Raw genomic sequence first — 14,821 nt, 5'->3', positions numbered from 1 at the left:
ATTTGCGAGTCCTTTATGAAATTATGAGCAGGGCTATTACATTATCAAGCAAAAATTAAAGTATTTAGGGATTCGGATTTGCGCAGGAGACTAACAGTGCTATATATGGCGATCGTTCGCAACAGAGACAATCCTCTTCAATAGATATACAATGTAATTCTGTTTTCATGAATTGAAAGAGAAACGAAGAGAAGTCAACTTTTTAACTTCATTTAGCTTTCTCACCAATTGAACTTGATTTGATCTGCCATGCATGATATCGCTGTGTGCTCTATTAATTATATCAAATCATTTAATCGGCGTGCTTGTTTTTTATGCAGAATATCACAGGTAAGTTTAATTCATTGAAGTTCATAATGTTTGTACATATGGCGTGTTCGTTGTTTTCTATTTTCATTTTTATAATATATCACGTGTCCATTATCTGATTCTGACCACGAAAATATGGCGACTGTTTAAATGCGGAGCATGTACTGGAAAACTGTAATGTCTCCTGCCAGTATAGACAAACTAATTTCTAGTCTATCCCCGCTTAAAATTGAAATGAAATTGAACAAAAAACAAAAAACAAAACGAAGTTCGACTTTCAATAGATTTCAACCGTTTTGTATAGTGCCTGATTCATGTAATGGACACAATTCTTTAGCACATAAGCAATCACACAACTTTCGTGAATAGATGTGTCTTAATGATTGCATTTCATGGAAGAAAACTCGTCTCCTTGCCTGAATTTTAGCTTCTTCCTGTTCAAGCTCGCGTGAAAGAAATAGTTGAACATCAATCGCAATCATTAAGAGAGGCACATCCTTAGAAATAAGCACAGGAGTACTGAGACACACTACGAAATAAAACGGGCCTTTTATCGCTATTGCAGCGCATGACATTGAAATGCTTTTTTTTTTCCTTGGGGGAGGGGGGTAATACAATTGATTATTCTGAAGGTTCGTTAATCACACAATGAAATATGGTTTGCTATTAGCTTAGGTTCGTTAACAAGAAAATCAAATGCGGTTCCTTTCCGGTAGTTCCTTTACCCGAAAGTAATCAAGCAATCATTTTTTTTTTTTTTTCTGATAAGGTTTGTGAATACAAAACGAAGTGAAGAAGGCCTAAGTATTAATTCCGAATATTTTTCAGTATTATTATTTATGATCCACTTCTCAAACGCAGAAAGATTGTAACTGCACATGTGATGTAAAAAAAAAAAAATTATTCCGCTTAAGCTACAAGTTAATTGTTTTTTATATGCTATGCTATTAGAAAAGTGACTGAGAATCATTGTAAACCCAACGTGAAGCTGTCAAGCCTACATCAACCTTTGCTTCTGATATGTATAATATGTGCAGCATTGGCAAGCGTGATAAGCGATAATTACTGTGCACGCAACGCCTATAAAGGAAATGTGCCTTTAATATGGCGGGAATTCATAATGTTACGGCTGTATACAGCTGCAGCAGAAAAGACGCGAAAGCAGTTTTTGATGCTCTGCAACATTACGACCATGTGCGTAATTTGAGGGTTTTAAGTACACGCAAAGAACACGATCTCAAAAGACGACTATCGTTAATCAACTTCATTGACTTTTTCTGCCGATGCTGTCTTTTGAACCCCCGCCTAGAATAGGTTCTCAGGTTCTATTTAATAGGTATTGGTACTTGCTATACGCATCCTCTTTAGTTTCCATTGACAACAACATGGGAGGAGAACGGAAGCGATGAACGCCCTCGCTAAAAGACGCTTCTCGTAAGACGCATTGCGTGCCCGCCTACAATAGGTTCTCAGGTTCTATTTAGGTATTGGTACTTGCTAAACGCATCCTCTTTAGTTTCCATTGACAACAACATGGGAGGAGAATGGAAGCGATCAACGCCCTCGCTAAAAGACGCTTCTCGTAAGACGCATTGCGTGCCTTCTTTTCTTTCTACTGTTTCCTATTGTTTATGAGTTAAAAATTGCGGCAAACCACAACGCAGCCGACACACAACGCGTACCGACTCATTCATGCGGCGGCAGCGGCACGGACACAAACGCGCCGAAGTTTACATTCGGGCTGCCGTATTGGTCAGAATCGTTAATGATAGACCTGTCCTGCGATTGGTTGATTATCTTACATACCCAAGCTATCGCCTTATACGGTAGTGCGTGCGATGGAGCGTAAACGCCGTCGCTAAGCAGGACAGTTGTATTGTTTCGTCCCGTGAAAGAAACAGGTTGTGAGCATGAACATAGCCTGGACTTTGAGAGCGATTTTCTCCGTTATTTAGAAAATCAACTGACATAACAAACGTGGTTAATATTCGTTTTTATGATCTATGGGGATGTCGAAATGAGTTGTATTACATATCAGTGTAAAGCTTAGAGTCTGTAGAATTCACTTATAGGCATAACTACGATTTCATTTTTTGCGACTTTTGACTCATTCCGACGGAGCGCCACACATATCCAGTTGCATTTTCAGAGCAGTGACAAAGATTGTAAATATCACTCCTCGATGGGAGGAGACTTGGCCCGATGGGTGTGTACATTGCCAGACCTTTTGACATTCAGTCTGACATGCGATTTTTGGCCTGAAAAGTTCTTCTCAAGAGCCGCTGACTCAGCATCATCATGTCAGGTATTATCCACAAGAAATATGTATAGCTTTTATTTTCCATGCCTATGATCCATATCTAAATCATTTTTGCTCGCCACTCTTGAGACTTTTGATCACATTATGTAAAATCAGACAATTTATCTATACGGTCATTCAAGAGAGACCTCAAGTAAAACCAAACAGAAAAACAAAAATAGTCCATAGTTAAATGCTTGTTAGAGTTGGTGTAATGAAGCGGAAGAGTAAACATCGCGTATATGCAGTGTTGACAATGACAGGGTTATCTCATGGTGTGTTAATATTATCATACTTCTTACCCATCGTCCTCCATTGACTTAATCTTCTTCTTTTTTTGTAAATGTTCTTGCTCTTGCTGAATACATGGTATAAATGTTTAGTCAAAGTTCGCCTTGTACCGTAATTTGTCTTAAAACTCAAGAAAAGAAGATGAAACTGTCAAACATACGGAAAGGAGACGACAGATGGGGAAAGACGAATAACAAGCAACGATAATCTTTAGAAATGCACAAAAAAGAGATGATTACAGGCTCAATTGACTGGGTATTGGTCACTTGCAGTCTCTTTTTTTTTTCTCACACAAATTATGTGTATTCTTTGGTTAGGGATTAGTCATATACCTCATGAGAATGTTACCGAATTCACTGTTAACAATAAGCAGAGAAAAAAATGTGGCTTCATTTATCACCTTACTGCAGTGCCTCGAGCGACCCAAACAATTGTCTCCTTTTGTCATTGGAAAGTGTGTTTATTGCCTGCAAATAAAGCACGTTCGATAGGTATTGAATTGAATCATGACTTGTGTCATTAGACTTGCTTGTGATAGTAATTCCTTGACAAATAATCCACAGCTTACTGCAAACAAATTATGACTATGGTCCCCTTATCCCATGAGCACGGCGCTCTATGCTGAGAACATCTCTTTATCCGCCACGGTCATTAAAATATTTTCACCATGTAACAAACTATCAGAACTTCACTATTAAGAGCTTTACAGGTCTTGATGATCACGGAATCCTTTGAAGAGATTTAAAAGCACACGAGCTGGAAGAAAATGAAGGTCCTTTTTATTTTTATCTCATATGCATCCGAAAATAGCAACAGCAATCTTGTACTACATGATCTCTGTTGTTTGTTATTATTACCCTATGTGAAAACAGTACTGGGGAAAAGTTTTGTAAAGCTGTTCGTATATTTACACACACACACACACATACACACACACAAACAAAACAAAAAACTTACTAGCAACTGGTGACCAGTTTTGATGTGCTACACTTATCAGAATTCAAATAATTCAGTACAAAAAGTGATCACCAGTCGCGCGCTAGTCGTTCTTAACTTTACACACAGTTTTATGAAACACCCCCAGACATTATGTTTCAGGATATGTAAACAACAACAACAACAACAAAAACAAAAACGTATTGCTTGTTATGCCGTTGTTTCTATTGGCATCATTTCATCATTTCAGTTTTGTTTTTTGTTTTTTCGGTTGGGGATTCGGAGCATGGTCATAGAACAATTTCGAATTCATCTGCTTATGTGACCGATAGGATTCGACAAACCTTTCATAAATGACATTGTGGATTTTTGATCTTAACGCAATTAAAAGGTTTGAATATTGGGATCGTAAATGTTGGTTAAATGAACAATATTTACCTCCATTAATTCTTTACAAAATTGTAGGAATAATCTTACAGCGGTATTGTTGAATTCATGTATACACAAACTTTGTTCGTACCTTCTGCTTTTGTTGATTGGCATATGATGGAACGCATTTAACTATCTAAACTCATTCACATTCTCTGCCAATGCGGCTTTTAGGTAGCTTTAATTCAAAACATAACTACGAGCCTAAGAAAAGTAACTCTCACAGTTGAAGGGAGTGATTGGTTTATCTCATATACCGATGGCTTTAATTTCACGAATATATATGGAAGGCGCGTTCTATCTTCTTCATTTGTTTTGCACCCGTATGTTTAAATAAAATTACTTTGTTATTCCTTATTTACATGATACTGTTATTTCTGATGACATGTTTTGCTTTATTTCTCTGCGTTTGTACAGATTTCCAATCTGATATTGCATTTTCAGAGCAGTGACAACAATTGTAAATATCACTCCTCGATGGGAGGAGACTTGGCCCGATGGGTGTGTACATTGAGAAGCCTTCGGATATTCAGTCTGACATGCGATTTCTGGCCTGAAAAGTTTTTCTCAACAGCCGCTGACTCAGCATTGTCATGTCAGGTATAATCAACAAAACGTATGCATCATTTATATTTCCCATGCCTATGATCCTTATTTGATTAGTTTTTCCTTTTCTAGTCACTCTTGAGACTTTTGATCACATTATGTAAACGCAAAATATTATTTGTACGGTCATTCAAGAGGGAAGTTTGCCGAGTACCGTAATTCGTTTTAACTCTCAAGAAAAGAAAATGAGACTGTCAAACAGACGGAGGGAGACAAAAGACGGGAAAAGCCTTATAACAAGCGAGAATTATCCAGAAATGCAAAAATTACTAAATTGACTAGGTTCTGGTCATTCGCAGCCCGTTTTTTAAAACACAAATTATGTGTATTCTTAGATTAGTGATTAGCCATATATTTCAGAATGTTATGTATTCACTGTTAACTATATAAGCCCAGAAAAAAGAAAATGCGGCTACATTAATAACAGGACTGCAGTGCCTCGAAGAATTCAATGATATGTCATTTTTTTGTCATTGGAAAGTGTACTGACTGCCTGAGAATAAAGCACGTTCGATAGATATGGAATGGAATCATGAATCGTGTCATTAGACTTGTTGGTGATAGTAATTCATTCACAAATAATCCTCAGCTTTCTGCAATCAAACACTGCTATGGTTCCCCCACCCCATGAGCGCAACGCTCTTTGCGTAGAACATTTTTTAATCGCCCACGGTTATTCAAATATTTTCACAATGTAACAACACTATCAGGACTTCCCTAATATAAGCTTTACAGGCCTTTACAATCACGGAATCCTTTGAAGACTTAAAATTACGCTTGCTGCAAGAAAAGGAAGATCCGCTTGGTTTTTATCCTTATGTATGCAAAAATAGTAAGAGCAATCTTTTACTGCATGATGCGGAGAAAGCTTGTTGTTGTTTGTTATTACTACCGTATGTGAAAAAAAAAATACCTGGGCCCTGTCTCATACAGCTGTCCGTAAAGTTGCGAACAACTTACGAGCGACTAGTGGTATATTCTTAGGTGCTATACTTATAAAAATTAACATAATTCAGCACAAGAACTGATCACCATTCGCTCGCTGGTGGTTCGTAACTTTACGAAAAGCTTTATGAATCACCCCCTGCAATCATGTTTTTGGATATGCAGAAAAAAAAGGGGAAAAAGGGAAAAAAGACCGTATTGTTTTTTTGCCGTTGTCTGTATTATATATCATTTCATCATTACGTTTTATGTTTGTTAGAGGCTCGGATCTTATTTGCTCATAGAACAATTTCGAGTACATCTGCTTATGTGACCGATGGGGTTCGATAAACCTTTCATTTATGACATTGTGGATTTATGATCTGGGCGCTATTAAAAGGGTTTGAACATTGGGATCACGAACTTTGCTTAAATGAGCAATATTTACCTCCATTAATCTTTAACAAAATTATAGGAATAATCTTACAGCATTATTGTTGTATTTACATGTACACATACTTTGTTCATACCTTCTGCTTTTGTTGATTGGCATATGATGGACAGTATTTAACTATCCAAACTCAATCTGTATTTGTATTCTCTGCCAATGCGGCTTTTAATTAGGATTAACTCAAATTATGACTACGAGCCAAAGAAAAGGAACTCTCACAAAATTTATGAACTACGAACGTCAGAGAGTTGAAGGAAGTTTTGCTTTATCTCATGTATACCGATGGCTTTAATTTCATGAAAATTAAAAACGCGTTCTATCTACCAATATGTTTAAATGAAACTACTTTGTTTTGCCTTATTTACACGCTGTTGTTGTTTCTAATGACATATTTTGCTTTTTTTCTCTGCGTTTCCTCAGATTAAAAATCTGACGTTGCATTTTCAGAGCAGTGACAAAGATTGTAAATATCACTCCTCGATGGGAGGAGACTTGGTCCGATGGGTGTGTACATTGCCATGTCTTGGGACATTCAGTCTGACATGCGATTTCTGGCCTGAAAAGTTCTTCTCAACAGCCGCTGACACAGCATCATCATGTCAGGTATAATCAACAAGAAGTATGCATAATTCATATTTTCCATGCCTATAATCCTTATTTGATTCATTTTTTCCTCGTCACTCTTAAGACTTTTGATCACATTATGTAAAATCTGAATATTACTTGTACGGTCATTCAAGATAGACCTCAAGTAAAAGCAAACAGAAAAGCAAAAAATATTCGTTAGTTAAATGCTTGTTAGAATTGGAATAATGTGCGGGAAGAGTGAACATCGCATGTATGCAGTGTTTTCGATGACAGGGTTACTTCATGGTATTTTGACAACACAATGAATATACTTTATACCCATCGTCCTCCATTGACTTAATCTTTCTTTTTATATAAACGTTCTTGCTCTTGCTGTATACAATTGTATGGATAATATGTCAGAGTTTGCCGACTAACGTAATTCGTCTTAACTCTCAAGAAAAGAAGATGAAACTGTCAAACAGAAGGAAGGGAGACGACAGACGGGGAAAGACGAATAACAAGCGACAATAATCTTGAGAAATGCACAAATTAGATTACAGACTCAATTGACTGGGTTCTGGTCACTCGTAGTCTGCTTTTTTTACACAAATTACGTGTATTCATAAATAAGTGATTGGTCATTTACTTTATCAGAATGTTAACAAATATTCACCGTTCACAAAAAAGCACAGAAAAGAATGTGGCTATACATTAATCACCGGACTGCAGTGCCTCGAACGATTCAATAATTCGCCTTTTTTTTTTGTCATTGCAAAGTGTACTGAGTGCCTGAGAATAAAGCACGCTCGATAGGTATTGAAGTGAATCATGACTTGTGTCATTAGACTTGTTGGTGATAGTAATTCATTGACAAATAATCCTCAGCTTACTGCAATCAAACACTGTTATGGTTCCCCTCACCCCATGAGCACAAGGGTATTTGCGTAGAAAATGTGTTAATCCCCCACGGTTATTCAAATATTTTGATTTGATTTGATTTATTTCTGCTTAATTCCGTTACATCAAATATGGTTATGTACACGACATTTATGACAGTTTATCGACACATAGTTTTCACAATGTAACAACACTATCAGAACTTCACTATTGAAAGCATTACAGGCCTTGACGATCACGGAATCCTTTGAAGATTTAAAATCACACGAGCTGCGAAAAAAAAAGAAGGCCCGCTTGGTTTTTATCCCATATGCATCCAAAAATAGTGACAGCAATTCGTACTACATGATCCCGAGAAAACTTGTTTTTGTTTGTTATTATAATCGTACACACAGCGGCTCCATTTAGGGTTCTATTTTTGGGGGTGCTTATTTAGCACCCTATATTTAACACCATATATGGTGCATATTTGCACCCCTCCATTGGGTTCCCTTTCTGCACCCCATCGGGTGAACAAAAATTCAAGTGCAAATTTGCACCCTATCTGGTTCATATCGTTGTAACACCAGCGGCTTCATTTAGGGTTCTATTTTGGGGGGTTCTTATTTAGCACCCTATATTCAACACTCTATAAGGTGCAAATATGGACCTCTATACAGGGTTCCCCTTCTGCACATCATACCTGCACCCATTATGGTTCATATTGTTATTGTTGTAATTTTGCACCCTATGGGATGATAAAGTCACCGCAATATAGGATGCAATACAATTTGCACACGTCTCTATATAGGGTTACCTTTCTGCACCCCATATGGTGAAAATCATAACCTATTTTTTTTAAACCAAAATAATTATATACTGGATGCCTTCACTGACTTCACAAACAATTACCGAAGGTAACACTCCAGACATGAAGCAAAATAGCATGCATAGATTTACACACAGTTTCTCAGTCAATTAAATCCACAATCTTTCAAAAACTGAAGTCAGAGACTTCAATTCAACAACAAATAGAACATAAACATGATGAATACAGTGCATACTTACATATAAATTATTAAAATTTTATATGTCTCATGGAAGAGGGACAAGTTAACAGCGATTTTCTTTGTCATAGTTTACTTTAAAGTAAACATCAAATATACATTGTATTTCTACAAATTCTAATACGAGATGCATATTTTGTCAAAAAAAGGGCAATGTAAATCAAAAATGTATCAAATTTGGTCAGTACATTGAATAAGAAAAAAATTCGTTCTTTCCCTCAAATGATTACTTTTTCTTCTTTTGAAGGAAGTTACCACATTCACAAAAAGCACCGATTGTTTTTATTTAAAAAAATCCTTGAAGCTTGTGCAGAGTAATAGTAAACTATGTGACAAATATCTTTCACATTGTCCTTCTACTTCTAGAATGGGTCATAGATATGTACCTTGAATTTACCGGTACATCTTACGGTAATCAAAAACACCTTTATGACGCTCTTAGACATTAACAGCTACATGTATATGTCAACTCTGATTTCTCGTACACAAGTTATTGCCAAAACAATGAAGGGTATGGCAAAGTTCTGTCATATATATTTGAAACTCACTACTTGTACTGACATATTCCATCCAATTCCAAGCTTGAGAGCTTGCGAATGTGCCCCATTATACAATTAGTATACTTCACATTTTGTTTTTCATATACAATTACACCAATGATAAAAAGGTGAAAAAAAAATTAAAAAATGAAGAATGCACATCTAAATTTGGTTACTTTTTTATGCACACAGCTAAAGATATGTCCCAGTTATAAATCTCGGGCAGAATAGCACATCTGAAAACACTTTTCATTGCATCAAATTAACATTAACAATTCTACAGAAAATGTTACCTCAGAAAGGGAAAATAAGGTTAACCAATCAGTGGTATGACAAACTGGACATAAAGAGGAAGGAATATGTCTTGTGAGACAAGTTTAAAAACATTTTTTTTATATATATTTTTTTTTCAAGCGATGGAAACAAGAAGCACATTGTACTCAGTAGACCATAAATATAATTACACAATGTATGTAGTTTAGCCCCAACATTCAAAATATTGTAAAGAGCAGTCGATTTTTCACATTTATAAAGCAGGTATTGGTATTGGCACCATCACAAGCATAATGATCAGGAACAAAATATATCATTATTACAATTATCATTATTATTACTATTATTATTGTTATCATCAATATTATCATTATTACTATTACCATTAATATTTTACAGAGATTTATGATCATGCATGAGAAATACCTCAAGTGTTGATGTTACAGTCTCACAACTCTTCCAATCATTTAACACTTAATTTTCACCAAACCTTACACAAATATATCAGCACTTTATACAACCTACTTAAAGAAAGCTTAAAATTATAATCAGAGTTAGAGGGCAAGTCCACCTTCATATAGACCTAGATGTGGATTGAGTGAATGCGCAGCAATAAGCCAGTCCGGAGATAGCTCATGTGCACATAGGTACAAATGACCTTTCATTTTTCTCAGTTAGTTAGGCACTTCACTCAATTCAAAGTGACATAATGCAGCAGCTTGCCCACAATAGCCATTTATGGAACTCATATTCAAACAAAGAATGCAGTGTAGATGAAGTGACCAGTATGGTTCGTCAGTCAACACTTAGGGAGTCATTTATTCTATTAAGTGCTGTTTTGAATATGTTAACAAACCTTTTTTGTGTGTGTTAACATTGCCAAATACCAGGCTTGCTGTCAAGTGGATGTATTGGCAGGCACCATTTATAAGGATTCCATGAATAATCCTAGCATTACAGATGCTTATCACAGTGAAATTAAAAAACCAACCTGTCTCTCGGTACAAATAACCTTTTTCTACACATGCTCAGCTGGCACCCCGAACTGGCTTATACTATTAGAACACATCAGTAAAAAAAATTGAAAAGCGGACATTCAGTTCAAAAGTTAATAATTTTCAAATAATTTGTGCAGTCGCAGCAGCAGAGTGAGAAGAGTACTACAGTTCATGATGTCACACGCGTAGAACAATTCAAGGAAAACCTAAACAGAATTTCACATTTTTTTTCTTTTAGGAAAAACATGCACATTTCCTCGACAAGTCACTGACGTATGTAAGGGCAATGATAATAGTTTCTGCCTTCTCAAAGAGTGAAGTCCAGTGTTCTTTTATATGCAAAAAAGTAGATATGATATGTTAGGTTTTCTCAGGTTTTGGAACAAACTCTATTTTTCAATCCTTATATACATAAAGGGTTTGTGAGAAAATCATGCTTTTGTCAAGTGTCACAAAGCTACTCCACTTATGACATTGCATTGCCAGAGATTGCCCAAAATTGACATACATTGTGTGGCTGTCTACTACAAAAAACAGCAGGCGACTTACTTTTTTTTTGTTCCCTACTTAAACAATCAATTCAAAGTGTGCATGTGTTGTTGAAGCACTGAGGCTATCGATGGTGAAGAATTATCTAAATAATAAAATACAAACTAACCCCATCTAGTATGAAATATAATGGAAAGCATACTTTTAGTATTTCATATCCATTAGCAGATTCATATTTTCATCCATAATCCACCCTCCCCCCCCCCAAAAAAAAAAGATAAAAAGTGAATAGAAGTCAAGTTCTCTTTAGGTTGTGTTTAAATTTGTAATTTGCAAGTTCGTTCTCTTGTATTTTTCTATTATATATTTCTTTAGAATATTCTTGTAAATATTCAAGGCCAGTGCATTCTAAGAAAGGGAATAATCTGACAACAGTTTAGAAGACAGAATAAATAGTTATCGTTATCTATGAAATTAGACATTTTCACATATATTTTGCAAAAAAAAAAAATGCCAATCTTCATTTCATGGAGAGGCTTCATGCTCACTTTGGGCTAAAAACAGGGAGGTGATTACTTTCTGGATTAAAATGGAAAGATGTTTCTAGAGCCGTGGTGTTTAGCAATTCTAATGGGGGGGGGGGATTCAATGTGACCCGTCTCAAATTTTATATGGTTTAAACATGGCATGTAGGAGTCTCATTATTATGCCTCCGCCCTGAATGGTGCCGGAGGCATATGTTTTCAGGTTGCATGTCTGTCTCCCGGTCTGTACGGATGTATCTACGGAAAAATTGATGGGCTTTCATCAAACCTGGTTCAGGGATACTACATGATGATGATGATCTTATTGGCTTTTGGACTATATCTGCTAAAAGTCAAAGAAAATTTGAAAATAACTTTTTTGCTACTTCTCTAGTCAGGGAAATCGGTGTACTCGTGTTTACTGGTTGGTTGGCGCATTCACTTGGGTACAGCAAGGTTTCATCCTCTGCTTTCACAGGAAAGCTGACTCCCAACTTCTTGTTCTCGTAGTCAAGGTATATCTGCTTCTCTGCTTCAGCAACCTGCAGCTTGGTCTTCATAGCTAATGTCATCTTACGCTGCATAAGTCGAAACTCCTCGAGCTCTAGTTTTTGATGCGTTTCTATAGCAGCTGCTTCAGCTGCCAAATGGTATGCCCTTCTGGCCATCACTCTCAGAAGAACTGGCATGGCTTCCACACTGACTCAACGAGGAACCAGGATTGACATCCTGAACATCTTCCATCTCCAGCTCTTGCATCCTATATGGCTCACCAGTCTCTCGAGGTTGACCTGCATCACTCATCCTGAAGACCTTTATTGGACTTGATGCATAGTGAACTCGATGATAAATAATCAATCAAACACAGGTCCCTTTGGCCCAGTATGAGACCAAGCTAACACCATGCATCAACACGGGTCAGCATGGTTCAACCTGTAATTGAATAAAACAAAGTTCAACATACAATCAATATTGGAATATCTACCTGCTAAAGTATGGGATCAAGTAGTTGTACTTCTAAATTGATTTACCGTTTACATACCTTGTTTGTGTGACTTATTTTATGTCATGTCTACCACATGTAACTTCTCCAGTTGATATTATCTAAATTCACATATCGGGTATCATTGCTTATGCTCTGTAACTATGGCATTGCTAATCTATAACACACATTCTATTTTCATTGACAGACAACAAGGAGTCAAGGCCGACCTACATTTTCTGACTTCATAATCTTCATACATGTCTTAAATTCTCCTAAATGAACCAGGAACACTATTTTTCTGCATTAGGCACATCATACATGCCTACAACGTTCTTTCTGTCAACTTCACAGAAACCAATATCCAAACTGAGCCTCAACTCAGCCCAAACGTAATAATTCCCATTAACGAAAATGATGCGACTATATCCGGTCACCTATTTACGTACGTACTTTGGTAATTGCGTCCAGCAGCCCCATACGCATAGCGTAATTACGCTATGCGTATGGGGCTGCTGGTCGTAGTTAGTACCTTAGTAGAGGCTTTCCGTATTACCGTGCACTTTCATTGACTTTTCGCTATGCTTTACTGTATGTAAAATAATCGCACTTCTGACATGTTAGTACACATGTACCTCGATACAACTCTTTCGCATCAGTTTTCACCACTCGGCATTCTATGAGCATAATTCACACATATCATCATCGATTACTGTGAAATATTTTCAACGGAATTACAGTACAATTATCTACTCACAACGTTTGGCTCATCAAAAAGATTAATTCATCATCCCAACCTCACGGTCGTCTGTCCATTCCAAATGAGAAACGTCAGTAGTATGCACGTACGTATATCGCGCGACCTACGGCGTGGTGTGCGCATGCGATTTTAGCTTTGCCATTGACCAAATGCTCAACGGTCCACGCGTGCACGCATAATACGTGTACTTGTACTCGTTTGCTTTCTCTCTATGATAACGTCATTGAAATGATATTCTTGATCCCGTGCGAGAAGAAAAAACAAATGTTTAATTCAAGTAGTATTTTTTTTTAGTACAGTATTACTGATGACACTGTTACTCTTTAACAACGTGTAGTTATATTTTCTGATAAAAATATACGATAATATCCAAAAATGTGTGGCATTTTAAGCAAACACCATTCAACACCCACATGTCAGCTTTCGGGAGAGACTATGGAATGGTTCTAAATTTGAACCCTTAAGACTTGGCTCCCTTTATGGTTCGGATTTGCACCCCTACATCCATCCCGAACCCTATAAGGTGCCACTTAGTTAGATTTGCTCGTAGGGTGAAAATAAGAACCCTAATAGAACCCTAATTTCTCTGTGTGTATGTGAAAGCAGTACCTGGGCCCTGTTTCATAGAGCTGTTCGCAAAGTTACGAAAAACTTACGAGCGACTGGTGATATCTTCTGATGTGCTATACCTATCAGAATTTACATAATTGAGCACAAGAACTGATCACCAGTCGCTCGCTAGTCGTTCGTAACTTAACGAACAACTTTATGAAACAACCCCAGGAATTATGGTTCATGTCGATGAGATTCGACAAACCTTTCATTAATGACATTGTGGATTTATGATCTGGGCGCAATTAAAAAGGTTTGAACATTGGGATCATGAAATTTGGTTAAATGAGCAATCTTTACCTTCATTAATGCTTAACGAGATTTTGAGAATAATCATACAGTATTATTGCTGTACAATGTATTTATATTTTCACAGACTTTGTTCGTACCTTCTGCTCTTGTTGATTGGCATATGATGGAGAGTAATTAACTATCTAACCTAATTTGAATTCTCTGACAATGCGGCTTTTGAGACTAACAAAATTAACAGCCACAAAATGTATAAACTACAAACGGCAGAGAGTTGAAGAGAGTGATTGTTTTATCTCATATGCCGATGGATGGAAGGCTCGTTCTATTTTGTTTCATTTGTATTACATCCATATGTTGAAATAAAACTTCTTTGTTATTCCTTATTTACATGATATTGTTGTTTCTGATGACATGTTTTGCTTTATTTTTCTGTGTTTCTGCAGATTTGGAATCTGACGTTGCATTTTCAGAGCAGTGACAAAGACTGTAAACATCACTCCTCGATTGGAGGAGACTTGGCCCGATGGTTGTGTACATTGCCACGCCTTTGGACATTCAATCTGACAAGCGATTTCTGGCCTGAACAGTTCTTCTTAACAACCGCTTACTTAGCATCATCATGTCAGGTATGATC

At 36.7% G+C, this 14,821-nt stretch overlaps 1 protein-coding gene across 1 annotated transcript in view; it reads left to right on the top strand.

Moving 5' to 3' along the window:
* LOC140241092 (uncharacterized) overlaps positions 1-14,821 on the top strand; it is a 329,537-nt gene that overhangs the window by 75,020 nt on the left and 239,696 nt on the right. Inside the window, exons 11-13 of the mRNA XM_072320859.1 lie at positions 875-941; positions 2,439-2,614; positions 14,631-14,813. Coding sequence (XP_072176960.1) covers positions 875-941; positions 2,439-2,614; positions 14,631-14,813 — 426 coding nt within the window. The remainder of the gene's footprint in view (positions 1-874; positions 942-2,438; positions 2,615-14,630; positions 14,814-14,821) is intronic.

The sequence above is a fragment of the Diadema setosum genome, chromosome 17 (genome assembly GCF_964275005.1).
Source record: "Diadema setosum chromosome 17, eeDiaSeto1, whole genome shotgun sequence".
NCBI classification, from domain to species: domain Eukaryota; kingdom Metazoa; phylum Echinodermata; class Echinoidea; order Diadematoida; family Diadematidae; genus Diadema; species Diadema setosum.
Note: the sequence above shows the minus strand (reverse complement) of the source record. Positions and strands in the feature narration are given on the sequence as shown.